Source organism: Hydra viridissima, unplaced genomic scaffold (assembly GCF_058129835.1).
Source record: "Hydra viridissima isolate aposymbiotic clone 2 unplaced genomic scaffold, HvirCarnegie_v1 scaffold_15, whole genome shotgun sequence".
Taxonomy (NCBI): domain Eukaryota; kingdom Metazoa; phylum Cnidaria; class Hydrozoa; order Anthoathecata; family Hydridae; genus Hydra; species Hydra viridissima.
The window spans coordinates 9,446,365-9,473,317 of NW_028324314.1; the positions used below are offsets into that span (position 1 = coordinate 9,446,365).

At 26.8% G+C, this 26,953-nt stretch overlaps 1 protein-coding gene and 1 pseudogene across 1 annotated transcript in view; one reads left to right on the top strand and one right to left on the bottom strand.

The window, feature by feature from the left end:
• LOC145192789 (E3 ubiquitin-protein ligase rnf213-alpha-like) overlaps positions 1–26,953 on the bottom strand; it is a 76,738-nt gene that overhangs the window by 47,755 nt on the left and 2,030 nt on the right. The window contains exons 2-21 of the mRNA XM_090072475.1: positions 25,904–25,965; positions 23,136–23,303; positions 22,302–22,514; positions 21,937–22,146; positions 21,242–21,475; positions 20,835–21,089; positions 19,493–19,635; positions 18,652–18,810; positions 18,163–18,359; positions 15,416–15,705; positions 14,342–14,577; positions 9,914–10,132; positions 9,343–9,529; positions 9,039–9,103; positions 6,118–6,388; positions 5,950–6,033; positions 5,275–5,400; positions 4,892–5,060; positions 1,637–1,927; positions 492–1,483 (exon numbers count right to left, since the gene is read on the bottom strand). Of these exons, the coding sequence (XP_089928601.1) occupies positions 492–1,483; positions 1,637–1,927; positions 4,892–5,060; positions 5,275–5,400; positions 5,950–6,033; positions 6,118–6,388; positions 9,039–9,103; positions 9,343–9,529; positions 9,914–10,132; positions 14,342–14,577; positions 15,416–15,705; positions 18,163–18,359; positions 18,652–18,810; positions 19,493–19,635; positions 20,835–21,089; positions 21,242–21,475; positions 21,937–22,146; positions 22,302–22,514; positions 23,136–23,303; positions 25,904–25,965 (4,571 nt within the window). The remainder of the gene's footprint in view (positions 1–491; positions 1,484–1,636; positions 1,928–4,891; positions 5,061–5,274; positions 5,401–5,949; positions 6,034–6,117; positions 6,389–9,038; positions 9,104–9,342; positions 9,530–9,913; positions 10,133–14,341; positions 14,578–15,415; positions 15,706–18,162; positions 18,360–18,651; positions 18,811–19,492; positions 19,636–20,834; positions 21,090–21,241; positions 21,476–21,936; positions 22,147–22,301; positions 22,515–23,135; positions 23,304–25,903; positions 25,966–26,953) is intronic.
• Positions 10,869–13,375, top strand: LOC149878553 (uncharacterized; annotated as a pseudogene).

Sequence of the window (26,953 nt, forward strand, 5' to 3'; positions counted from 1 at the left end):
GCAATATTTCAATCAAATCAAAACTAAAGAATTATTTAACCTGTTTTTATGACATAATAATTATGAACATACAAAAAAAAATATATATTTTTTCCATTTTTAAAAACTGCTGACTTTAATGAACAAAAAAAAATTTTGTTTCTGTTTTTTTTGAAAAAACAGTTTTTCTGTCTTATGTACTTTTAGCTCTTGGTTGTTCATTTTACTGTTAAAATTAACTGATATCTACAATAGTGATCATTAAAAGAGTTTGGGTAGATTTTATATGATTTATCAGTACTATTATTGACAAGAACTGGTTAAAAACTTGTTTATTATCACTAACATGGACAGAAAATATTAGTTGGTTGAATTTAGAGAACAGAAACTGAAAAACCTCTTCTTCAAGTAATCAACTTTTACCACAAAAAAGAAAATGATTAAGTTAATATTCTGAGATTACATAAATAACTTCACATATAAAACAGAAACCAGCTCAAAGTAAATCATACCATTATACATTGAAGAGCACTGAAGTCTCCTTTAAGATTGAGTTTTTCTTTTACTTCCATAGCACTTGTTGCAATATCAGAATATTTTTGCATCAAGAAGACAGTTTTGATTTTTTTCATGCAATTCTCAAATTCTTTTGTAGTAAAGCGAAGATTTAAAAAGCCTAAAAGAAGCTTAACTTCTTGGGCACACTCTTGAAAATCATAATCTGAAAAAATGTTGTATAACTCTGAAGGATGTATTTTACAAGATAAAGTACGGTGTATTATTAACCTTAACTTTGTGATTGTTGGAGAAATAATAAATTTCATCAAATCATCAAAATGTAAATCAAATTTTAGGTTCTGCAATCTTTTGACAGATACTTGCAGCTCCTTGAAAAATAAGAAGCTGCTCATAACATTAAAGTCCATCATCCTTAAAGCAGCCATAATCCAAGAGCTTGTAGTTGAGAAATAATCACTTATCATAAGAGTAAACTCTTCATTTTGCATGAACTTCGCTGCTTTTGAAAATAACTTTTTATCAAAAGCAACCTTAATATTTACTTTTTCAATAAATACATCATCATTAGGTTGATCTTCATCAGCTTGATCATCATCAGATTGATCTTCATTAGATCTATACTCATCAGATCCATACTCACTAGATTCATACTCACTATATTCATACTCATTAGATCTGTATTCATAAGATTTATCTTCATCAGAAACCACATTTCCTCTGTCATACAACACTTCATAATTAACATCTTCAATTTCTCTATTATACACTTTTTCATCATAAACTTCATTATCATGCACTATTTCAGCGCAATCCACTTCTACTTCATACAATTCTCCTTCAGCTGGTTCAAGTGTACTTTTTTCTAATTTCAAAAACTTTTGGTTATTATGATACTTCATTTTAATTTCTTCACCAAAAATTTGATTTAGATAAAGGTCTGATAATTCTAATTTAAGTAAATCTTCTAGCATGGCTTCATTAATGTCTAAAATTATCAATTAGATCATTTAAGTTAATGAAGTTTATTACCTCCTTTCCCCTACTCACTTTTAAAAAACAACCAAATAAACAAAAAACTATTAACTAAAATAAAGTTTTTGAAAAGTTAGCGACTATATTTTTATGATAGTATTTTCACCTGTGTTAGGAAGAAGTTGCTTGAACATCTGTAAAGTATAATTTATAGCATTATAAGCTCTAATGAAAACACTTGCTTGTTCTTCTCTTACCACAAATGAATGATAAAAGATTTGGCAAAAGTCACTGTCAAGAACTTTTATAAGTTCAAATAACGTTGATTTTTTTTCAATCATATTAAAGAAGACTGAAAATGTAACAGGACCATTAATTACTTGGTTACAAACGTCTTTTAGCACAGATATATATTCATTTACAATTAAAAGTGCTTCTTCATTACAGCTACCTCTTTCTGAAAAATTGAAATTGAAATCTAATAAACACAAACAAATCAACTCAAAAACATTTTAAAAATTTTTTTCTACTTTATCTCCATACTTTATTGAACATGAAGTGTTTTCTGTTTTTTTAGTTTAAAATTAAATTCTAGATGAGAAACAAGTAGAAATATTTATTTAGAAGCTTTTTTGTTTTCTCAAATAAGTGCAAATGTATAATATTGAATACATGTAAATGTTTGAATTCACGAAACAGTTTTTTACATCTCATTTGTTTATTTTTTGCACTTACCACAATCTCAAATTAAAAAAATTCCTCTGTAATCTATTCATTGAAAACATGTAAAATGTGTGATGTGTGATTATGATGTTAAAAAATATCACAATCAACCATCAAAACCAATGTTGTAAGAGATTTTTTATTTTGCATTTCTATATAATTGATTTACCGTGGTGTGACCTAACAAAGTCCTATGCTATAAGAAAGTCCTAATGTAACAAATGATAAATTTTGTATGTTATAAAATAATTATTTTGAGAAAATACTTTTTGTTATTTTAACTAAATGTTTTTGAAGAAACTTTCCATAAAATATTTGACTGGATTGGTGGAGAATACGGCCAGTCAGAGTATTTGTTCTACAGAGATGTAAATAGTCAATATAAGTTAATGCCATTTTGAACATTGCGTCAAAAATTGTATGGTGAAGATTTAGGTTTTTTATTGTAAAAATTTTGTTGTTAAAAAACTATTTTGATCAATAATGGCACATGAACGTGGTAAGTTTAGAACTTGCATGTAAAAACGATTGATTTACACGTAAAAGCTAATATTTTTACGAAAAAGTTGATGTGACTTTCTTTCTTCCTTTTTTTACCGTACACAAAAGAAAGTCCTAGCCATACAAAAATAATTTAATTTTTTGTTTTAGCCCCAAAAAGATCTTACAAACCATATTCACAACAGATATGGATAAAGCATTGGATAAAATAAAAAAGAAGACTATGACAATATATGCAGCATCTAAATTTTATAAAATACCTAAGACAACCCTTGTTCAATGAACACAAGGTTGAGCAAAGAGTTAAATATGGCGTCCAACAATTTTTGATAAAAACTTAGAGGTTAAAATTAAAAATTGGCTAATTGATATGGCCAATGTTGGTATGCCAGTCACAAAGAAACTTCTTCTTAAGGGTGTATCTATTTTAGCACATAAAATGAATCTTGACCAAAAAGTAATTGGCACTCGTTGGGCACGCAATTTTTTCAAGAGACATTCAATACTTTTGATTCGAAAGGCTCAGACACTTCCAAAACACAGAACACTTGTTTCTAAACGAGATATTAAAACATGGTTCCAAAAAATAACAGAGTATATAGATAAAAATGATTTATTGTCTGTGTTTGAGGATCCTAATAGAATTTGGATCCTCAAACACCTTAATGAGTCATCTTTTGATCTGTGTCCATCTATTAAAAATGCAATTGGACAAAAAAAATAAACGATTGTATAACATCACTGCAAATAGTGATAAAGAAAGTTTCTCAGTTATGATAACAGTAAATGCAAGTAATTTATTTGCACCACTATTGTTTTTGTATCCATATGAATGGCGAATTCCACCAGAAATTGCAGCTGACTTTCCTAAAGATTGAGTTATGAGTAAATCAGCCAAAGGTTACCAGATGTCCCAAACATTTTACGATTATATATCTGGACCTTTCATTGAATTTTTAAGGAAAAATAGTGTCCTATTGCCAATAATTCTTTTTTTAGATGACCACAAATCACATTTGACCTTAGATTTGGGACAATTTTGCAGAGAAAATGGTATTGTCATCATTTGTTTGCCAAACTGTTAAGTTCAATTGATAAGGCCAAAAATGATTTAGAAACTGATATGACAGATGAGCAATTGAAATCTTTTAGAGCCCATTGTAATTTGATGTATTGGACAGGTGCGATAGAAAAAGTAGCCTTATTTTATTACTGGCAGAAGAAAATGGACGAAATAGAGGCTGTTGATCCCACAACTCGAGAAAAGAACATGGTTCTAGAAACATCATTAGAGGAAATTCCAGTAAGTATTGAGAACTTAACACAACCAGAATCAACAATTGAAATTAATGAGACAGCTTTAACACCAGTTCAAGGACCTTTTCAAGCAAATGACAATGTTTTTGAGTCAATATTTGTTAGTCCAGAAGAATTTCAGAGTAAAAAAGTACCAAAACAAGCAAAAAGAGTTTCATCAGTCATTACATCTGACGAATATATAGCTAGTTTAGAGGACAAAAAGAGAGCTAAAGAAGAATCAGAAAGACAGAGAATTGAGAAAAAGCAAGAAAGAAAGAAAAAAAAAGCTGAAAAAGAGTCTGAGAAACAGGAAAGAAAGCGAATTCGGTTAGAAAATTTGAAAGAAAAACAAGAAAAAGCAGCTAAAAAGTCTAAAACTAAGTAAAATTATAACGTAGAATAACGGAAAGGAATTTTTAATTTTATATGTAGAATTAATAAATATCTGTCAGAAAAATAATGTTTTTAGTGTATTAGTTGTTTTAATCTTCAAGAAATATATAATACTAAACATTAGGACTTTCTTTTTTACTTACTAGGACTTTCTTTTATTCCAAACAAAATTATAGTACTTTCTTTTTGTCATCACCTCGAACTACATTACAGCTTAAATTAAGAGTTTTTTGAATGTATTCACGCCTAAGATAGGGTAAATCTGAAAACTTATTTATTATTCTACAATATTATCAAAAAGCAAGAATTCGGATTCATTATTTTTTAGTATTAATTTGCTCTTATAAATTGAGATATCAAAAACTAGGACTTTCTTACGTCACACCATGGTAATTGATTTGTAAAAAAACTTTTTTTCTTAGGAGAAATATTTTTTAGTGGCACATCAAAATTAATGAGTTGTATTTTCACAAAACAATTTCAATAAAACTACTATTTAACAAACCTAACAAGTTTATGAATTCTTTGAAATACTTCCAGTTAAGACAAAAGTTGACTTTTTCTTTTGTGCCATTTAAACTTTTCCATTTTTTTATGAAAAACACAATTACCAAGTTTATACAGTAACTTGATGATAATGCTGATGACATCCACTGTGAATTTAAAGTTTCATCCTGCATATGATCATGAAATGAAGAAATAAAAACAGTGAATTTTTATAAAATTAAAAAATAAAACCAAAAAACAAACTTTTTAAAATAGAAATGTTAATTTAATGGATTGCATTACAAATTCTTTTTGGAAAAATCTGAAGAAAAAGTTTGCTAGCAATATTATTATAAATCAAAAAAATATTTTTATTGTAGTATTTTGAGTTAAGCAATTTACCTCAATTAATAGGTTCTTAATAGTGAAGGAAAATGCTGCCTCAAAAAGTGATTTGATTTCTTCTCTGTAAGACGTTATATCAAGCTCACAAAAAACTTGCAATAAAATTTCCTTATCTGTTAGATCCTTAAAAAAAGCAAAGAATTTTATCAACAATTTTATCAATCAAATAAAGCCCTGAAATGGTTTTTTTAAAAATTGACCTTGCCTATACTATTTTTTATTTAAAATATTTAAAAACATATAAAATCAGTTATTGGATTATCACACAAATTTTTTTAAAAAACTCGAGGGCAGTGTAAACTAAACAAAGTAAACTACGTTTTGAGGACAGTCTAAACTAACCAAAGTAAAATACTTTTTTGAGATTTTATGAACTAACTTTGTGTAATTCCATAAGATTTACTTTTTCTTATAAGAAAAGTGGACATAGCAATTGAGCAAAAAAAACTGCTTTCAAACACCATAAAATCTATGATAAGTATTTGAGTGTTACAAATATCTTCTTTTTATGATTTGCATAACTTTTAAGCTTAAGATTTTTCTCCTTATTTAAATTGTTTAAAACGGACTATGTTCCATATTTTTATAAAAATCAGAAAATATAAAATTGATTTTCTATTCTGTTTTACATTAAAATGACAGTATTGAAAAAAATTCATATTTAAAACATACAATTTTCTTCTGCAGAATACTAAGTGCAGATTCTTGAAACTCATTTTTTCCATCTACTTGGAAGCCCAGTAAAACCTCAAAGAACTAAAATAAAAATGCTTCACACAAAATCTTATAACAAAAAAGTCATTTAGGACTTACTATTTATATGTACATAACAAAAATTACCTTAAGCTGTGTAACTATATTTCTAAGCTGATCCCATCGGCAGTCCGAAGTAAGAAATTTATCTTCAAGAAGACTTTTTATTGATACCAAAATCTTAGATAATTCTTTATGGAGGGCTTTAACAATTTTCTCATCATTCAGATTAATGGATTTGTAAAAATGTGAAATGCATTCGAATATAGTAAAGAAGTAGGAATAACTGCTCTCAATAAAATTAATCTTTTGCAGTGATGCCAACAACAAATTAAACAAAGCTTCCACTAAATGACATCTAAATGGTAATATTTTAGCTACATTATAACTGCCAGTTGCAATTACATAATCAAATTTTAAAATCTTTTTTAAAGTTGGTTTTAGTTTGTAAACTTAGTAGTTATTTGTAATTAAAAACAAATGAAATGATGTTTTCAAATGAGATAATTTTTTAAAAGCAAAATTGGAAAGATTTTTAAAATGGGAGGTATGTCCTAATTTTTTTGTAAATCAACCAATACTTTTTCAGCGACTCTGAACCCTGGTTATTCTTATGGAAAACCTTATAGTGGTTTAAGTTGTATTTAAAAAACATTAAACACTCTTTTAAACATTCTTTAAACATTAGTTTCCAGAGTCTTAAAAACTTTCTGCATCATAAATTCATTTTCACCTGACATTGACTTCATGGTTCAACATTTTTTCTTCAACTTAATAGATTTTTTAGATCTCCTGAAATAATATTTAAACATGCACATAACATTTCTTTTATTGCAACCACTTGAAAGTTTTTGAAAAAAACTGATTGAAACTTTAAATTTTAAAGGATTTTTTTGACATTTTATAAAATCTTTTAAATATGTTAACTTTTTTTTTTTACATAAACTTTTATCTCATAAAAAGCAGAGATTTAATATTTCTGTCTACATTGTATATATACAACTTTTGTTGAGGTGTTATAGAACTTTGTGACTAACCATGCAGTCAAACCTTTTAGTTAGTTCCTGACTAGAAAAAAAAAATTGATTTTCAAACAAAATCATTAGGCAAAAATTATTAAATTGACCTCTCATGCATATTTAAATTTAAAGAAAACAAAATTTATATTTACCTATAAATATAAACTGTGTTTACTTTAATTTTTGTTGTTTCATGCTAGACAATGCATGAAATAACAAAATTTTAAAGTCACATTCTGGCAAAATGCTTTTAACATTTATCTCTAACTTGAAAATTAAAGCAAGTGGCCTGAAAGGGAAGGAGAGAAAAAAAAAGAAAGAAAAGTACTTTTAAAAAATGTTATAAACACAATTAAATTAAATTTTTTGTTTTATAAAAAAAATTAGAAAATGTGACTGAGAGCAGTATTAGTGTTTGCATTTGTTAAAATAGTGCAGTATTAGTGATTACATTTGTTATAGTAGTGCAGTATTTGTGTAAACTTTTAGTTATATTAAAATGTTTTAATCAATCAATATCAATATCAATCAATATCAATATACTTCGTGTCAAGGATGTTACAAGAAACTCTGGTCATTTCAAATAGAAATTACCTATAAATGCAATTACCTATATAGGATAAAGAAAAGACAAGAGAAAAACATAAGAAGTAAGAAAAACATAAGAAATAAACTAGTCACATAGTAAAAGTAGAACTTTACAAAAATTTAAAAGTAACACTTACGAAACAGACTTTTAAAAGAATTAAAATATAGGTCAAATAGTTACTATAATGTATTCAAATATACATACATATACACACATATACACAAACATGAAATTATAAAATGTACGTAAACATAAAGAAAAAAGTTATGGAGGTAAAGAATAAAGTTAAGCGTAACTTTTTAGGTAAAAATGATGGAGTGACTTTAAGAACAGATTCTTGGATCTAACGATAAAATCTGTTTTTAAGGTGTACGGAAGGGTGTTCCAAGAAAGGATACACTGATATGAAATGGAATTTATTCCATGTTTAGTTGTCTGGTTTTGTGGAATGGTTAAGTTGTTAGAAGTGACAGATCTTAGGTTATGCCCACACATTGTCCTACTATTAAAAGTAGTTACAAAATATGGACAGAAGGAGACAGTGTTGTTGATCCCAGACAAATGAACAATTTAGTAACTGGATTAAATCATAGAAACGAAGAAGTTTGGATGTAAGATAAAGGATGTTCGTAGGGAAGTTTCTTGGGCAGAAATTAATTATTCGTATTGCTCTTTTTTGAAGCAAAACGATTTTAGAAAGACAGATGACTTTAGATTGTCCCCAAATTTGGCATGCATATTGTAAATGTGTACCAAAAATTGAGTGATATATAGATAGTAATGTCTCAAAATTAACGTAGTGTCGAAATTTTGCTGACATGCTGTTGGAATGGTTTAATTTGAGAGTAAGGTTATTTATGTGTGATTTAAAAAAAAGTTTCTCATCTATCACAATACCAAGATAAGTTATGTTACTAGACAAAGGCAGCCTTTGGCAACTTATCCTAAAGTTTAAGTATTTTGGAAGATTCTTGTTAGTTTTTTTAGAAAGGTTAGTATATTGCGTCTTAAATATTACTATTTCTGTTTTTTTAGTATTTAATGAGATTTTATTTGCTTCGAGCCATTGAGTAAGACTGGCCATATCCTCATTAATATTTTTATTTAGTTTTTTGAGGAAGTTTGTCATTAATTGAAGATACGTATCATCAGCAAAATGATACGTGTTTGAATGTTTGATAGAAAGATTAAGATCATTGATGTAAATAATAAAGAGAAGAGGACCTAATATGGATCTCTGTGGAATACCAATGCAAACAGATTTAAAAGTCTGAGAAGGTGCCATTTTAACAATAATTTAACATTATTGTTAAAAAGCAGCTAAATTAGTAATTCTTCATTCTAAAACAGAAAAATTTAAAATCAATGCTCTTTTTATGCAAAACAAATGTCAATTTTACCTGTTGCACTCTACTTTTAAATCATTTTCCATTAAACCAGTCAAAAATGTTTGATAATGATTTAGCTATAAATAAATCCAATTAAAAGTTAATTAATTGAAACTTTTGAGATTTCATGCAAAGTATTGAATTATTTTTTTTAAGTTTTTTTTTTGGATGTAAAATGGTCGATTTTGTAACATTTTTAAAAATTTCACTATAAAAACTTTTTTTTGCATAGCTATTTTATATAAAAAGTTGTTTTAAAGTCTTAAAAGCAATTAATTAAATGACCAGTAATATAAACTCATACAAAAAAGTTTACCATAAGTGTGTTTTGTTGAGATTTTATTTGAAATGTCATCATGTTGATTAAAAGACGTTCATTGAAATATCTAGATTTTAATGCATGCTGAAAGTTTTGGGCTTCCATTAAAAATGCAAGACTCCTCTGAAGCAGATTATCTTTTTGCAAACTGCCCTTAATTTTATTCAGATTTTTGAATGTTTCTCTAAAAAAAACATTAATATGATGATGGCCAAAATTCTTTTAGTAAAAAATAGTAATAAAATCTAACAGCCTTGTTTAAGATTCAATAAGAAAATAAATGTTAAGTCTTAAAAACTTTTTACATCCTTAATTATCTAAAAGAAATCATTAAAACAAAAATCAATACTTTCCACTTCTTTACAAATATTTATTATAAAAGTTTGAGCCGCAGATTAGGAACTTGAAAATTTGTTTTTAAATTTTAAAAAATGACATCTTAAAATGACTTTAAAGTATTGGAATTAACAGTTACAGATTTAGAAAAAAGTATGATACAAAAATTTATGTTAATACATAAGAACTATTTGATATTAAACTTTAAAAAATATTTTGCAAAGCAACTTACGCAAGAAACGCTTTTTTCTCTTGACCTCTAATATATGCAGGCAATCCCCAATTAGTTTTGTCAAAATTTTCAAATTTCAGTTTTTTACTCACTTTCTCTTCTGAAAGAATATGTATCATAACCAAGGCATAACACCAAACATGAGCCATGCCATTAGGAATAGTACCAGATTTTTTAAACCAGTATTCCAGCAATAAATGTAATGTTTTTTCTATTTTTCTATAAATAAACAAAGAAACAAATAAATTGGAAAAAAAGGAAGATTGTGAGTTAAAGCAGAAAGATGTCAAAAATAAAATAGAAAATTTATATTACAATACTCAACAGTAACAAATATGTTATAGGTTAAGCTGTAAATCACATAGAGGTTAAGCTTTAAATCACATAGAATTACTATAGACTTTTGGGTTTTAATAGTAGTCTATAACTTTTAATTTCTTAAAAGTTCATACAGAATTTATAAACACTTCTCTATAGTACACAAATTCTATACACACATATTTACATTTATGTGAGAGTGCTTCAAATATTTAACATTTTTGAAAATATTTCAACTACTTTTAAGTTATATATAAAAAAGGACCTTGCTGTCCCCATAGAGGGAGAATAATTTCACATAATTTTTAGCAAATATTCAATGTTTGTTTTACTCCATATATTAAATAAGTTGATAATAAAACCTCAAATTTTCAATGAAACTGAATTTTCAAAGAAACTTTTCTTGCCTTAACTTATCTGTCAGCATATTACTATTTTCTGTTCTAGTTTGTGTGTAGCTCTATCTGCAAAATTATAAAAGCTACATAATTTTTTTTATTTTTGAGACATTATTTCTTTTATTACTAATTTTGAATAAAAATATTAAACCATTTTATGAAATTAAAGTGTCAACTAGGCTTAAAACAAGAGCATATCTTTTTGAATTTGAGAACTTAAATAGAGCTTACAAGAAACAATGTTTTCTACAAGTGAAAAAATTATTCTTCACTCTCAGTTTAGAAGATCTAGGGACAAATTAAATCTAATACAAAAGATTATTGCTTGCACCATAGGACAAGATCATGTAACAAAGTATTATGGTCTTTCTAACTGTCTAGATAGCTGCATACTATTTGTAGAAAAGAAATCTTAGATAGACAGAGGTTACAAACAAAGAATAATGTCTTTCTATAGTATGAGATAGACCCACAGAATTACCATAATAATTACAGTGGGTGGATACAAGATTTTAGACATCTTAAGGAAGGGGAAGGGAAGGAGAGTTAAGGAAAGGCAATTCCTTAGCAAAGAAGATTTTTAATAACACCTAAAAGTTTACATTTATTTACATTTTTAACTACATTTAATTGTTAAATAATTGTTACATAATGCAATATGTGGTGTATGGATGGCAGTGTGGGTGTACAATTACAATTTCTTTGTCTGTTATTAAATAATAAAGAAAGCAAGTTTATTATTTTATTCTATATTACAGGCAGAGGTTACGAAGACAGAATGTCTGATCATGACAGAAAACATAATAGTGATCAAATCAACAGTTGTGAGAGTTTAAAGAAAAGCAAGAATAAGAACTCAGAAGCTGCAGGAAAAGCAAGACAAGATTTTAAAATAAAAAGAAAGTTTTCCGGTAATGAAAAATATCTAAGATATTTAAAAGAAAACTTGTGTCAAAAAGGACTTGATTTATACAGGCATGAGATTTTTCAGAGACCAAAGGACCTGTCATAAGATAACTTTGGGAAAAAATAAACAAACAAAATAAGCAGAAAATGGATAAACTGAGGACAACAGGAAAAATGGACAACAGAGAGCTCAAAGTGATAAAATTTTGTTGTGAGATACTATTTGACAGCAGAACTTAAGTTTTACTCAGAAACCAGTGATGTAAATACCAGTGATGTAACTACCATTGACTTAAAAATTTCTTTTGATATCACACAGCCAGGTCCAAGTGATGACAAACAACTAGCCAAGGGTTTTGTTAAAGATATTGTCATGACTGCAGTTCTTGAAAATGTTTTTATCAAGATATTTGATGCATATGTACAGTTTTGATTGTTAGTTCAGGTGGAAATAATAAAAATTTTCCAGTGTCATTCAGCCCTTTAAAAAAAAAAAAACATTCAGGAGAATACTGCACAACATGAGAGGACCTAAAAACCTGCTGTGAAAAAACTTTTTCCAATTATAGCTCACTTTATAGCAAAAATTGTTAAAGAAATCACTGATGGGAAAAAACCAAAATAGATAGGTTTGCTATCTCAACTAATATTGATCAAGACATTAAGCCTCTTGGTATTCCAGCAATTGAACATGGAACTGGAACTGCTCAATATGATGTTTTAACTAAGATTTTGTAAGACTATGAAATGAGTGATAATGTGAAGGGATTATGTTTTGACACAGCTGCTTCAAATACTTCATATACAAAAGCAATTCAGGAACTAATATCAAGCTAAGCCAAAAATACGATTTTATTTTACTGGAGGTTCCCTGTAATAAGCATATTTATGAGATTTTTATCAAACATTTCTGGGAGCAAATGAACACAGGCATAACAGTAACACCAGAAAATGTTTAAATGATTTCAAACAAACTGGAATGTTACTAAGGGTAAAATTGATCTTTCCATATTGGTATGATTTGATTCCAAATCCATCAATAATACCTTCTTCGCAAATCAGGTTAGAAAAACTATCCAGTTGTGCAAAGTTGCACTGAACACTAATACATTTCCAAGAGGAGACTACAGGGAATTAATGGAACTTAACCTTATGTATCTGTATTTTGAAATTAATTTCCAAATTCGAACTCCAAGCTAACTTTCTCATGTTTGGTTCATGGCAAAAGCTATTTACTATCTGAAGATTCAGATATTAAGCACACAGTTACCGTATGATTTGACAGTGGCTCAAAAGAATGAGTTATAGGCACTTGCAGAGTTTGTCTATGCTTTTTACTCTACCTGGTTTTTGAGGAGTGCATTACTCTTAAATGCACCAGGACATAAAAGCCTACTGGCAAATTGTGCAATAAAAAGAATACATTAAGAACCATGTTTCTGGTTCTAAGAGAGTTTTAAATGTAATTGCGAGCACACTAATAGTACCCTGATAAAGAATAAAAGAACAAATGCAAAAATATTCTCTGATCCAATTTCTAATTAGTTTCAGCATTCAGAAAAGTTAAACATGTTCAAAGATCTACAATTTAAACAAGAAACACCACCAAGTCTTAGCCCATCTATTGGAGAGAATTCTTGGTTCATCTTTAATTTAATGAACCATACCAAAATGGAGGACAAACTTTTGTTAAACATTCCAGTTTCTCTGTTACTTTGTTGAACAATTTAAAATGTTTTCCAACTTTGTCTATCAACTAAAAGTTATTAACAACTGCTCTGAAAGAGCTGTAAAGCATACAGTAGAATTTGTGAACAATGTTCATAATAATGAGGTTTGATATATGGGTTTGTTTGTGTATGCGTATATATATTCAAATGACATTATTAAAGTTGATAACTTTTTACAATTTTACACCAATTATTTCATAACCTTTTTTGATCATATAGTTTGTTAATTTTTTTGTGCATCATCATGTTTGCTTATTTATTTGTGCTATAGTTAATATACCAGAATAAATTATTAGCGAAGTAATTGTGAAAGAAAAGCTTTGAACTTGGTTTATGCTTTTTTTTTAAATACTTAATGACAGTTAACAAAAAAATTTAAATTTTGCGCCTTGCTTGATTGATTTTTCTTCTCAAAAATAAACAGTAAAAGGAAAAATAAAGAATTTTAACAAACGTTTTGAGATTTTGAAAACTTTTTGCTTGAATTAAAAATCATAATTCTTTAGACCAGATCATTTTCATCAAAATTGACTTCGTCTCTAAATTTTTTTTCTCTGTACTCACTCTTCATCCAAACACTGACATAATCCTCAGTGTTTAGGAAGAAGCCTTGCTTACAGATGGCCAGAGCCATTTTTTCATCATTAGATATCACCAACTTAAACACCATGATTTGACTGGGTTGTTTGGTGTGACCTACATTATTTGTTCTGGAACATCTTCAAATGTGTAATTCCAGATATATTTATCATTTCTTCTGTTGTGAGACTTGTCTGCAGTAAAGTTCTCATCAATAAAATCAAAAAATAACAGGACCTTTTTGTAGCTAAATTATGTCGAACTTTAATTTGAAAACTTATGAATTTAAATTTGTGATTTCTTACTTATATGTTATCAATATCTTAACATGTTTAGCATCATCTATACTTACTAGAACACCTGCATCATGACAAGTAACCTTATTAGTTATATAGAAAAAAAACGAATTTATGATTACATTTTTATTTAAAGTCATCCATAAACTGGATAACTTTAAATGAATCTGTTCATTTGTGTTAGAGAAAAAAATAACATACCTAAGATAGTTATTTGAAAAGTATACTGCTAAATGTTTTAGTAACTCATCGCAAGTCAAATCTGTGTCTTCTAATGATATTATTTTGAAGATATAACATATAAAACTCATTTGTGCTTTGTTCAGTAAATCTTCATTATTGTAAAAGATTACCAGCAAAGATAAACAAGAGGCTATTGATTCAATGCCATGATATGTATTTTGCCTCAGTTGCCCTTCCAAGTTAGATAATAAATTCTAAAATATACATTAAGCACTGGCTTTAAATAAATCAAATGTACAGTTGTTTTACATTTGAAGTTGCTCATTTTCTAAAAAATAAATGTACATAAGTAAGTGCAGAATAAGAATAATCAGGAAGTAAAAGCTTTTAAAATATAAAGCAAAGTAACTGATTAAGAAAACAGATAAAAACAACATTAAATCATTATTGTGTATATATGTTAAGAGTTACAGATTGTGGCTGAAGTTTGAAACGGTTCAAAATATTAAGACACAGACTATTAGATATTATTAGCTATTTATTATTTGGTTACTTTATTGCAACACTTTTCATGGGGAGTACTTAACAAAAAGATTGAGTAAAAATTCAAATCTAGTTTAAATATACAATATTTAGATTATATGGAAGAACTTATGCAAGTATGAAAGAATTGTTTAGTTTTCTTTTTAAGAAAACTACCTTATTTACTTCTTAAAAGTAAATGTGGTTTTTTCCTGTACTTTTCAATTGGATAAGCTGTTGTAAATGCTTGTCAACTAAAAATAGCTGTCTTATTTAAAGTTATTTAGGGTGTCAATAGAGTGAAGTAATTACAGTATAACTGACAATAGTGTCATACACTAAATGGTAATATTCCTAAACTTAATCAAACATCATGCTGTAGAAATGGAAATTTATTTGTTAAGCTTCTTAATCAACATTGTTTACTTGTTTGTAAAAAAGGGTTTGCACATCCAAAGAAAATAATGGAGACTAGCAAGGTGGACAAGAAGATGGAGACATCATAAATGGTTTGAGCACATTAAGTAAATATAGAACCGCAAATTTAACAAAATATAAACTAAACCTTACTTTAAGAGGTTGGTGAGTTGTTATTTTAACCCATCGACTTTGAGATCCTTCAAGTTTTGTACAAGAATCATAAAAACCAGAATATAAACCACGAATGAACATTGTTTTGTTTATTGAGCCATCAAAAAAATGTTTATTACATAACTGTGAATACATTGTAAATATCCGTTGGAATATAAGATTTTGGTCATTGTTACTATTATGTAAGATTTTTTTTAAATAATTTAACCAAGAATTGTCATTTTCTTCCAGAGACATAAAGAAATCATCAACTTGATAGAATATGATATCTAGATCAAATAATAATTCATTAAAAAACTAATCTAAAATGAAAAATATTAAATTTTTTACATTTTCCATAATTCAAAAAAGATTATAAAATTTAGTCTAGGAATTTATTATATTTATTATTATTATTTTGTTTAGTTTAATACTTATATCTGTTTATATGAAACAGATTACAAATAATAAACCAAGCCAACTAATAATGGGGATCCATGTAACATCCGCCAGCATATATCCTGGTGCACAAGTTGACCTGGTGTTTAAGTAAACTAACCATTTACAACTAATATCTTTTAATTTTGATTTAGATTGAAAGATTTAGATTCAACTTTGACTAAGATTAATTTTTAATTTTGATTGAAAAAAAAAAGTTTGAATTAATATATAAGTTCACTCATTCAAGATGTTAAAAAACATTTGAAAGCTTTAAATTCCTCTTTTATTTAACTTAACTTTTAATGGACATTATGAACTTGACTCAAAACTGTAATGTTTAGTTTTAACAAACCTTTATTTTTAATAACTTCATAAATACTATCAATTTATAAGTCATTTAATCACTTAGACAATTAAACTACAGTCTTCAGATTTCCTCAAAATTTTTGTAACTAATTTATTCTTTTACAACAAATGAACACTTAAAATTTCAGATCAAAAAGTTACATGGGTTGTTAAACATTTGGGGTTGATTTTTAACCTGGTAATTTTAAATTTATTACCTAATTAAATAAAAAAATCACCACAATTATAGAACTACTTTTAATGTCTTTAGAACACTGAATTCTAAAATTGCACCTAAAATAACTAAAAATCAATTGATACTTTTCAAAAGCAAACAAGTATTATTCAAAGTTGCTCAATTTTGGAATCCAAATATCTTAAAACATCTCTTTTACATTAATTTTTTATATTTTTTATCTGTTTAGTTATTCTTACAACCTTACATGAATTTTAGTCAATCTTACATGAATTTAAAAAATAAAAACTGCAAAATATGAGCAAAATACAATTTTAATCTCAAAGGTAAGTTGCATTAGTTATTCTTGCATTTATTTACTATATTCAAATGAGTTTTGAATCGGGTTGCAGTTTAGTGTGAAAACAATTTTCATATTAAAGTGTTTGCTAAGAAAATCACATGCACCTCATGAGAACTGCATTGGTATGCATTGGGTGACCAATATTTATATGATTTAATAAATTTTTCTAACTAAATTGAACTCTAACTCTCTAATGTCCTCTTAAAAAAGAAAATCTGATATTACTGATTTAAAAATTAAAGTTTTCAGAAATGTGTAATAATTTGTTAACAGAAAAGGATTCATTTTAAATAAATGAAAATGCAATAATAATTTGGAAATACTGTTGTATGAATTTCCAAATATTACCCAGTTTCTAACAAAGAAAGAAAGAACCATATTCAATAAAAAAGGAAACTAATGTTATTTTATCAAATAAGTAAGAAATGACATTGGGAAATTAAGATCTTTAACTTGTTTTAATTACAATTTAGACACTTTAAATATTCTGATAGAGTGATCCAGGCTACAGAGGAGGAAAAGGGTATGGAAAAAGAGACATAAGTAAACTTTATTTTTTCATATATTTTTTTGTTTCATAAACTATAAATCAGCAATAAATTTTTAGAGATAGAGACGAAGAAAGATTTGATAAGGCAATCATTTTTACTTATCTTGTTTATCATCAATATGTATTTTTTGATTAAATGGATGAAAATAATGAAAGATGAAAATAAAAAAAAAAAAAAGAAAGATAATCTAATTATCTTAAAAGAATTAAACTTGGCGAGACAAAAAAAAATTTATGTACCCTTCAGGAAGAAACTTTACAGAATGGTAATATTGTATAACTTTAGTTAAAAAATTTAATATTTAAAATGCATTTACAAAATTCTTTATTTCAATCAGATGTCTAATAAGGTTGTGATTTAGTGACCTAAAGTGATGTTATTTTATGTAGTGAAGTGATTATAAAACTAAAATGCTGCATGTTTCTGAAATTTGATAATAATAATTAAGTTAAAATCCTTCATGTTTCTGACATTTTGCAGCTCAGAATTTTTTAAACATGTAAGATTATATAAAAAAGCATCTAAAAATAAAAAAAAATCCAAATGGGTTATCATCAGCTATTAGGTCCTGATGTTGTACACTTCTAAACAATTATTTCATTTTATTTACTTATTTTTTCAGTGAATTTATGTGCAATATCTGAATTCTCTATCCTAAAAACATTCTAAAGACATAATTGAATAAGTTTATTATTAATAATGAACATATAAAAAACCTAGTTTTTATAAGGAACAAGGCTACCAAGAAATGTTGTTTATAAGATGTGGAACTTTCCTTATGTAATTATCATAGCAATAAAAAAATTGCATTTTTTTACATTTTAATCCATGTTATTAAAAACAGAGAATAAAAGGAGAAAAAAAAAACAACCTGGATCTAAAGTATCCATGACATCAGATTTTATAATTAACACTCGATTGGTATTATATGCTACATTTTTAACAAAACGAAGATATTCCCAAATTTTTTTTCCTTCCCATGTAAAGTACTTATATTCAATAGGCTTATTCACTAAATCTTTTGGAAATGACAGATCTCCTGTATAAATCACTCCACATGAAGATTCTCTAAAAACGAAAGTTAAAATTAATAAACACACAGAAAATAATACTAAAAAAGCATGCCTAGGTTCAGAAAAAAATCCTATATTTATACCTGTGAATATTAAAATTTAAAAAAACTCAAAGATATTTTAGTTATGTTGCATAATTATATTTAACTTTCTGCATAGTGCAAACATCTCACACTGCGTAAAGCAGTGTAAATTTATCAAATATAAAATAAAAATATAATTATTCACAAATACAATCTTGAAAATTTAACTAAATTATTTTTTAAATGATGATAACAGATACTTACTCTAATGGATTCATCACAACACCATAATGATCCCATCCACCAAGAGATTCTGGTTGAAATGCAATGAAAAGATGCTTGACAAATTTCGGCAACACAATGGAAAATCTTATCTTAATGGTACTTAAAACAGTTGACTTGTGAGCTCTGTCTTGGAAAGATCTAATTAAAAAGCTTTTAAATAACTTATTAAGTAATTTTATGCTATATTTATCTAGTAATTATAATAAAAGAACAAAGTTTGACCAAATTTTTTTATGTATTATATTATTATATCCTTAACATTATTTTATCATAATTTTATTATACATGATAAAAATACCATATTATTATAGTAAATAACAATAATTTTAAAAAGCTATTGTAAAAAAGCTAAAAAAATTAATCACTATTAACTAATGACTTGAATTTTTTAAATATCTGGAAACTATTGTTAAATATCTGGAAACTATTGTTAAATATCTGGAAACTATTGTTATAACTAATGTACTTTAACAAAGAAAAAATTTATTAAAGTTTTAAGATTATGCTTTGAAAACAGCTGATTATCTTTGTTTTTAATGAGACTCATTAATTTAATTTGGATTACCTTTTCCTTAAATTCCCATCTTCTAATTATATGGTATTTTTAAATCCATTTTAACATTAATTTCCAACTTATTGATGATAAACCAAGGATTTCAATTATACATTAATTGAGAATTTAAATAAATAATGGATGTAAATATTTTATCCTTCTTTTTTAGAAAAAAACAAACAAAAAAAACAAGATTAATATTACTCCTTTAAAGTTAAACTCTTTGAAATTTCTATACTTAAAATACTTTGAATTAGAACCACTTACTGTCCTTCTTTTCTTTGAGGATCAAAAGTGTTTGGATTTTCATTTCTTGTAACATCTGCATAAGTACTCACTGAATGGTTTCCATTAGCACATGTTACTTGAATTGTTGTTTTTAATCTCACCTGATGAGCAGCATTAATAACCTATTATAACAAAAAACCAGAATTGTTAGGGTGACTAACAAACAAATCATTCATTTTATATAAGATAAACTTTAATTTGTGCTTTTATTAAGCAAAATTTAAAAATTAGTTTTAATAACTCAATTTTTGAATTGTTAGTATTTGATTTACTGTTTACAAGCTGTTTTTGCAATAATAAAAATGAGAACATATATTGTAAAGCAAGAGGTTGCCAAAATTTAAAAAAAGCCAAATAATTGATCAGTAAATTTTAATATATTTTTGACATTAAACTCAACCACTTGGATTATTGTAAATAAATATTTTTCAAGATTTTCTTAAAAATATATTTTTTTGTAAACAAAAGCATGAATAAACGTAACAATAAGAATGGGTTTTTTTATTTACATGTTTATGATTTAAGCTTAAGGGTTGTTGAATTCCCAAAGTTAGAAAACAAACTTAAGGCTCTACTCATTGGTTTTTAGTTTATAAATGTAATTAAATCTCATAAAAGGTAAAACTTGGGCTTTTTGAGCATGATTTTTTTATAAATGGCATTTTAAATGTAATGAAATCATATTTTATAAAATAGAAGACAGTTTTATCAATAATTAAACTTTAAATGAATGGACTACTAACTTTAAAATCATGCAATAACTTTTTTGTAAGAATTTTTTTTTAATATTGGATGATTTTTGAATATGTATTAAGGGGGTAAACACCTTATAAATTAAAAAGTTTTAGTTGATTTCAACTAATCTATCTTTTAGCAATATGCACATAGATGATATTTGCAAAGTTTCAAATGATTTTGTTACTAACTTTTTAAAGTATCTTAAACAAAAGAGTGCACTTTGTGCAAAAATTATCATTTTAAGAAAATCAAAAAAAACTTAAACTATGCTATGCTTAGCCTGATGTCTCAAGGTTTTCTTACATTCATAAAAATGTGAAACTTAGTGATTTTCTCTTAATATTTTGTTTGGTTTCTTTAACTGGGTTATTTGTTACTGGAACATTTTTTAACATTAAAAATTTTTTTGTATTAGTTTAAACTATTACTCAAAGTTTTAGATAAGAAAAACATTCTATTGACAATACATTAGTTTTACAAAGTGCAAATACAGCTTCATATGTGGTTCAGCTTTGGAAAAAGCCCTATAAGAATATTACTGAGGTTAGCTTATTTAAAGATAATATAAAAAAGGAAACCTCACTTCAAGAATAGTCATGCAGTCTTTGATGTCATTTTTATGTTTATCTACAGCATTGGAATTAGATGCAGAAAGAACTTCAGAACTCTCAGTCTCTTTTAAGTTCACAGCTCCATATGTGAGATTTGGTTGAGCTAACTGTTCCTTATTTCCATCACCAAAGCATTTATCAGTTTTAATTTGATTATTTTCAAGATTAGAGCTACTTTTATTAACAGTGCAGGTTGTGGAATCATTAACTAAACCTGATGCTTGATTCTTAAATTTAAAATCAATAATAATCTGAAGATATAAACATTTTAAAAACTTATCTGCCTTTTGACAAAAAATAAAAAAATAAATAAATTGAAGAGTTTGTAAAAATTTATAGTATTGACAAGTATTCAGCATATTTCAGATTTTCTACTTACAGGATTAGCCTCTGTAATGGCAGCTGAAAATGAATAGTTAATTCCTTTTTCTTTATCAGATTCAGACTCGACATTCTCTTGGCAGTTTCCATCACTTAATATTGCATTATATTTAAAAGCACTATTTTCTGTTGAGTTGTTACAGACTTGATTTTCAATTAATTCAAATTCAGAAATTGTGCAATTGATGGCAATTTCTTCTTTTAACTTGCTATTTTGAGCAGACAAAGGGTCCTAAAAGACGTTCTATTTAATTTAGTTAAAGTTGTTTAAGTATTTAATAAGTTATAAATTTCATGTACAACTTAAAAAACACTTATCTTTCTTTACAATAATTAATTTACTTTTGTTTTTGTAAACAATTAGTTGCAAATTAACTAGTATTACTTTCTTTACACAAAATGGTAATTGAAATTTTTGTTTATAAATCAGTCTAATAACCTTCATTAAAGCAATTATAATTGTTTTTTAAAATCAGTAAAGGAATATCACAAAAGTAAAAAGTCTTCAAGTAAAAAAATTCTTGTTTACCAATTTCTAAGGACATCTTAATTACAGTTTAACATCAGCTAATTAGAAATTAGTTGAAACTGACTTAAAACTAGTTTGTTAAAAACATTTCTAGTATTATGTATAAGATGCATAATAATTTTTAGATGCAGAAGAATTTGATAGGAAACAAGCATACTACTTACATTAGGTTGATCTTTTACGCCAGCAGAAGTGCTAATGCTTTCATCTTTGATTAATTCAGGATTTATTTCATCTTGAAGGTTCTCATCAAGATTTTTACAACCACAGCTTTCAACTGAGCTCTCAACTTTGCTTTCAACTGAATTTGATGCGAGTGGGTTAATATTGTCAACTTCTTTTTTCAAAATGGTTTCAGGAGTAGAAACATCATTCTAAAAACAGTGCTACTTTAACAAGCCAAGATGAAGTTACGGACAGTTGTAATAGTTCAAACAGGGTTACAAGTACATTTTTGAATACAGAATTTTTAAAAACAGAATAATTTTTAGATGCAGAAGAAATTATAGGAAACAAGCATACTACTTACATTTGGTTCATCCTTTATGCCAGCAGAAGAAGTGCTAATGCTTTCATCTTTGATTAATTCAGGATTTATTTCATCTTGAAAGTTCTCATCCAGATTTTTACAACCACTGCTTTCAACTGAGCTCTCAACTTTGCTTTCAACTGAATTTGATGCAAGTGGGTTAGGATTGTCAACTTCTTTTTTCAAAATGGTTTCAGGAGTAGAAACATCATTCTAAAAACAGTGCTACTTTAACAAGCCAAGATGAATTTATGGACAGTTGTAATAGTTCAAACAGGATTTCAAGTAAATTTTCGGAAATCCTTTTTTAATTATTTCGTATTGCTTTTTATTTTGATTTTCTTTATAATTTTGGCAAACTTCTTCATCAAAACAAAAAACAATTTCTTCATCATAAACACCATGGTTTATCTCAATCGAGACCTAAGGATTGTTAATGATTGAGTGTTTTATGAAGAAGGAAAATAAAATTTTTAGAAATGTAGAAAAAAAAAAAATTAAGTTAAAATTAAATCTATTGAAAAATTCTAATAGATTTAATTTTAGCTTAATTTTTTTTTGCAACATTTCTAAAGTTTCATTATTTGCTGAGCAAAATTAAAATGGAAAATATCAGAAGTTAAAACGTTTTTCAACTGGAGTTTGAATAAAGTAAATATATATTTTTAATAAAGCAGTACTCTTTTTAGCAAATGAATAACAAATTCCATTTCCCATATATTACCTCAATCTTGTTACTGGCAGGAACTAATTTTAAAACAATCTCTTGAAAAACATTTTCAGCACTATGCATAAGATGCAAAAGAGTTAATAGGAAACAAGTATACTACATACATTGGGTTCATCTTTTATGCCAGCTGAAAAAGAGTTTATGCTTTCATCATGGACTAATTCAGGATTTACATTATCCTGAATTTTTTCATCAGAAACATCACCACTTCTGCTCAAAACTGAACTATTGACTTCTTTATTCAATCCATCTCCAGAACCAGAAAATCCATCCTAAAAACACCTAAGCCTAATCAAAAAAGCTCCTTATTCAAAAATAATTGGAAAATACTTATTTTTATTGACGATGAGAATAAAGAGTATAATTTTATCATATTAGAATCTTATAGAGCAGTGGTTTTTAACCTTTTTGAAGTCGGGGAGCACTTTTGGTCATGACAAAATTTGGAGAGCACTGAAATCCAATTATTGTAGCTTCTTACCTAAACTGTAATCATTATAGTGTAATGTAATAAGTGAGTGAACATCAAATTTTGAGTTTCATAATTTCGCGGAGCACTTGCAACTACCTCGTGGAGCACTGGTTAAGAACCACTGTTATAGAGTAAAATTAACTCAACATATAATTTGTCAAAGTTTCAGCTTCAAAATATCAACTTCTGAATGTTAAGCATAGTGGAGTAAACTAAATGGCTAGGGCTGGTTTAGTTGTGCTTACCATTATGCCTCTTTCACAATGCTCAACAAATGGAAGTTAATCCGAATCACTGTATTAACAACATTTTTAAAAAAATTATGAAAAAGATAACCCATCAGCATGTTAAGCTTAAAATTTTATTTGGATTGATCTATTAACTAGGTAACGACCCAAAGTACACTAGAAAAGTTCACTAAAAAGTATTTTAATTAAATAAGATTCATGCCTTGGAGTGACCGTTAAAAAGTTCAAATCTAATTTGAATCAAACAGTTCTGGGGCCATTTACTCTAACATTCGTAGTAATTGAGACTATAAATTTACTCTAACATTTGTTTAAATTTTTGAAATTGTGTGAAATTTCTAAATAATTTTTTATTACTTGATTGATTTTAATTATTCTTTAAAATTGTAGCTTCTTAAATAGCGTATTATTTTAAATAAACAAAGAATTGACATAAATCTTGACAACTTTTTTAAATAAAAGCCTTTAAAAGTACAAATCCATACAAAAAGAACAAAATTCAGCATGGGTAGAGCCAAAGGAATCAGTTCATTCAATTGCTCATTGCCAAAGCAGTAAAACAAAGTCAGTCATACAGCAAAGTTGCTGTCTGAGTTTTGGTGTTAAAGTTGGATGTTAGCCACATAGCTAAATGATTTTGGATTTAATGGTCAAACACTATAAAATCTTGGAAGACCAACATCCAAGCAACAAAACAAAAATCTACTGATTTAAACTTCAAAAGAATTCCATGACTCGCTGCATCAATTATTCAAACAGGATTCATCAAAAGATTTGAACCAAATGAGGTGTTAAAACAGTCAAATATTTGCACACCATTAAAGTGTTTGGACAGCATCCTTTAAAAAAGCCAATGAATTCCTTATAGAAAAGCCTTGCCTGAATTGATTTTCCAGAAAGTAAATCTTAATTGGACACTACAGTAGTGAAGTAAGGCGCTGTGGAGCCATGGAAGCAAATTTGAATTGTTTGGAACCAATTAAGTAAAAAGTATGTTTGAGATCCCATAGGTCAAAGGTTTGATCCAAAATATCACCATACAAAATATCACCTTATTTGGTAAAGAGGACTCATCCTATAGGATGAAGTCCTCTTTACCAAATAGAAAACATCATGGAATAATTTGTTTAAAAAACAATTATAAGAGATGTAATGCTCTCATATGCAAAAGATAAAATGCCATAAGATTTTTCAGCAAGATAACGATTTAAAACACACAACAGGGTCTCTATATTTAAAGAAGCTAAAAGCTGAATATCGAAATAAAAGGACTAACTTTTTGCTCAATTTAATGGCACTTGCTACAATATCACTCCAGACATCATTTTCAAGAATTGTTTTTAAACTCTAATCAATGCAAAAAGTTTTGTAACCAGTTGTTAATTTAAAAAACAATATTAATTTGTTCTCAGCTTGTTACAATTGAATTGTCTCTATTAGGCAACAACATTTAAAAATAATTTGTGTGAAATGAGCCAAAATTATATTTTTAAATCTTTTTAAATCAGCGGTCATTAACAAAGTAAGCTGCAAATTTTAAAAAAAGAATCATCAAAATCAAAATATAATATAAAAGCTATTTTTCAGAAAATTTTTGTATTGCTTTTAAATTTGTATTGATTTCAAATTATCTCTTTTAAGATGAATGGTAGCAGAACTAAAACACTATAAAGAAAAAAGAATAAAAAAATTTTTTTTTTTTAAATTTATAAAAATCTTAAGCAAGATATCAATTTACAACATTTTTAAGTTTGTGGATTCCATGATAAAAGCTAATACTAATAAACAATCAAAAAGCTAAGACTATCAAGTACCTACCATTAAAGTTCATCAAAGCAAAAATTGATTTAAAAAAAAAGATCTCACCTTTATGAATATTGTATATATTATCTATTTTATTAATTTTATGATAAAAAACAGGTGTAGGTTTTTTTGATATTCAATAAATAACTGTTAATGCGTTTTTTTAGTTTCATATAAAGAAAATCATTCATTAGTTATTTTGTAGCAACCTTTAAATGGCAAATTAATTTTTAGAGAAACTGATCAATCAGACTTCATTCAAATAGTTATTTTTTGATCTTGGAATGGATAATCAATCTTAAGTTGTTCTAAAAATACAAAAACTAAATTTCAAATAATCATTACCTACCTCTTTACTTTCAGTGTGCTTTTTATTTAACAATTTCACTTCATTTGCACTCAAAAGATTTTCTTAAATAAGCAAAAAATCATTACTTAAAAATTATTTTTTTCTTCTTTTTTACAGATCATTAATTACTTTAACTTCCTAAATTTCAATCAATACCAAAACAGATAGATGTTTACTTCAAAACATGTGTGTGTGTATGTATATATATATATATATATATATATATATATATATATATATATATATATATATATATATATATATATATATATATATATATACATATATATATATATATGTATATATATATGTATATATATATAAATATATGTATGTATGTATGTATGTATGTATGTATGTATGTATGTATGTATGTATGTATGTATGTATGTATGTATGTATGTATGTATGTATTTATGTAAAGTATGTATGTATGTATGTATGTATGTATGTATCTATGTATGTATGTATCTATGTATCTATGTATGTATCTATCTATGTATCTATCTATGTATCTATCTATGTATCTATCTATGTATCTATCTATGTATGTATATTAGGGTGGATTGAGTTTTTTTTTTTTTATGAATCATGGAAATAATGTTGCACTTTGGTGTTTCTATTAATGATACATAAAAGAAATGTAATAAAAAATTTACTTAATTTTTGCCAACTTTAACTGAAATTTAACTGAGTTTCTGACAGAAATCAGTGTGGTTGTAAGTTTTTATATAAAGTACTTGCAGTGGAATGTGATTTTTGGGTTGATCAAAATAGAATTTTCTGCTCAATCAGAAGTGGCTGATGAGTATTAGGATGGTGATGATGACAAAGTAGAAGAATAAAAAGAAGATCAATATGCATATTGAACCATGGTTATTGCATATTCTGAAATGGCAAGTCAATTGATGCTTTGCTTCCTCTACAAAATAGATATAAATATTCAGAACTATGTAAGCCTCTTGATAGATGCAAGATAAGAAATAGAGAGGCATGTATGATTGCAAATGCAGAATTGAAAAATCTAAGCCTCCTAACATCAGATACTAT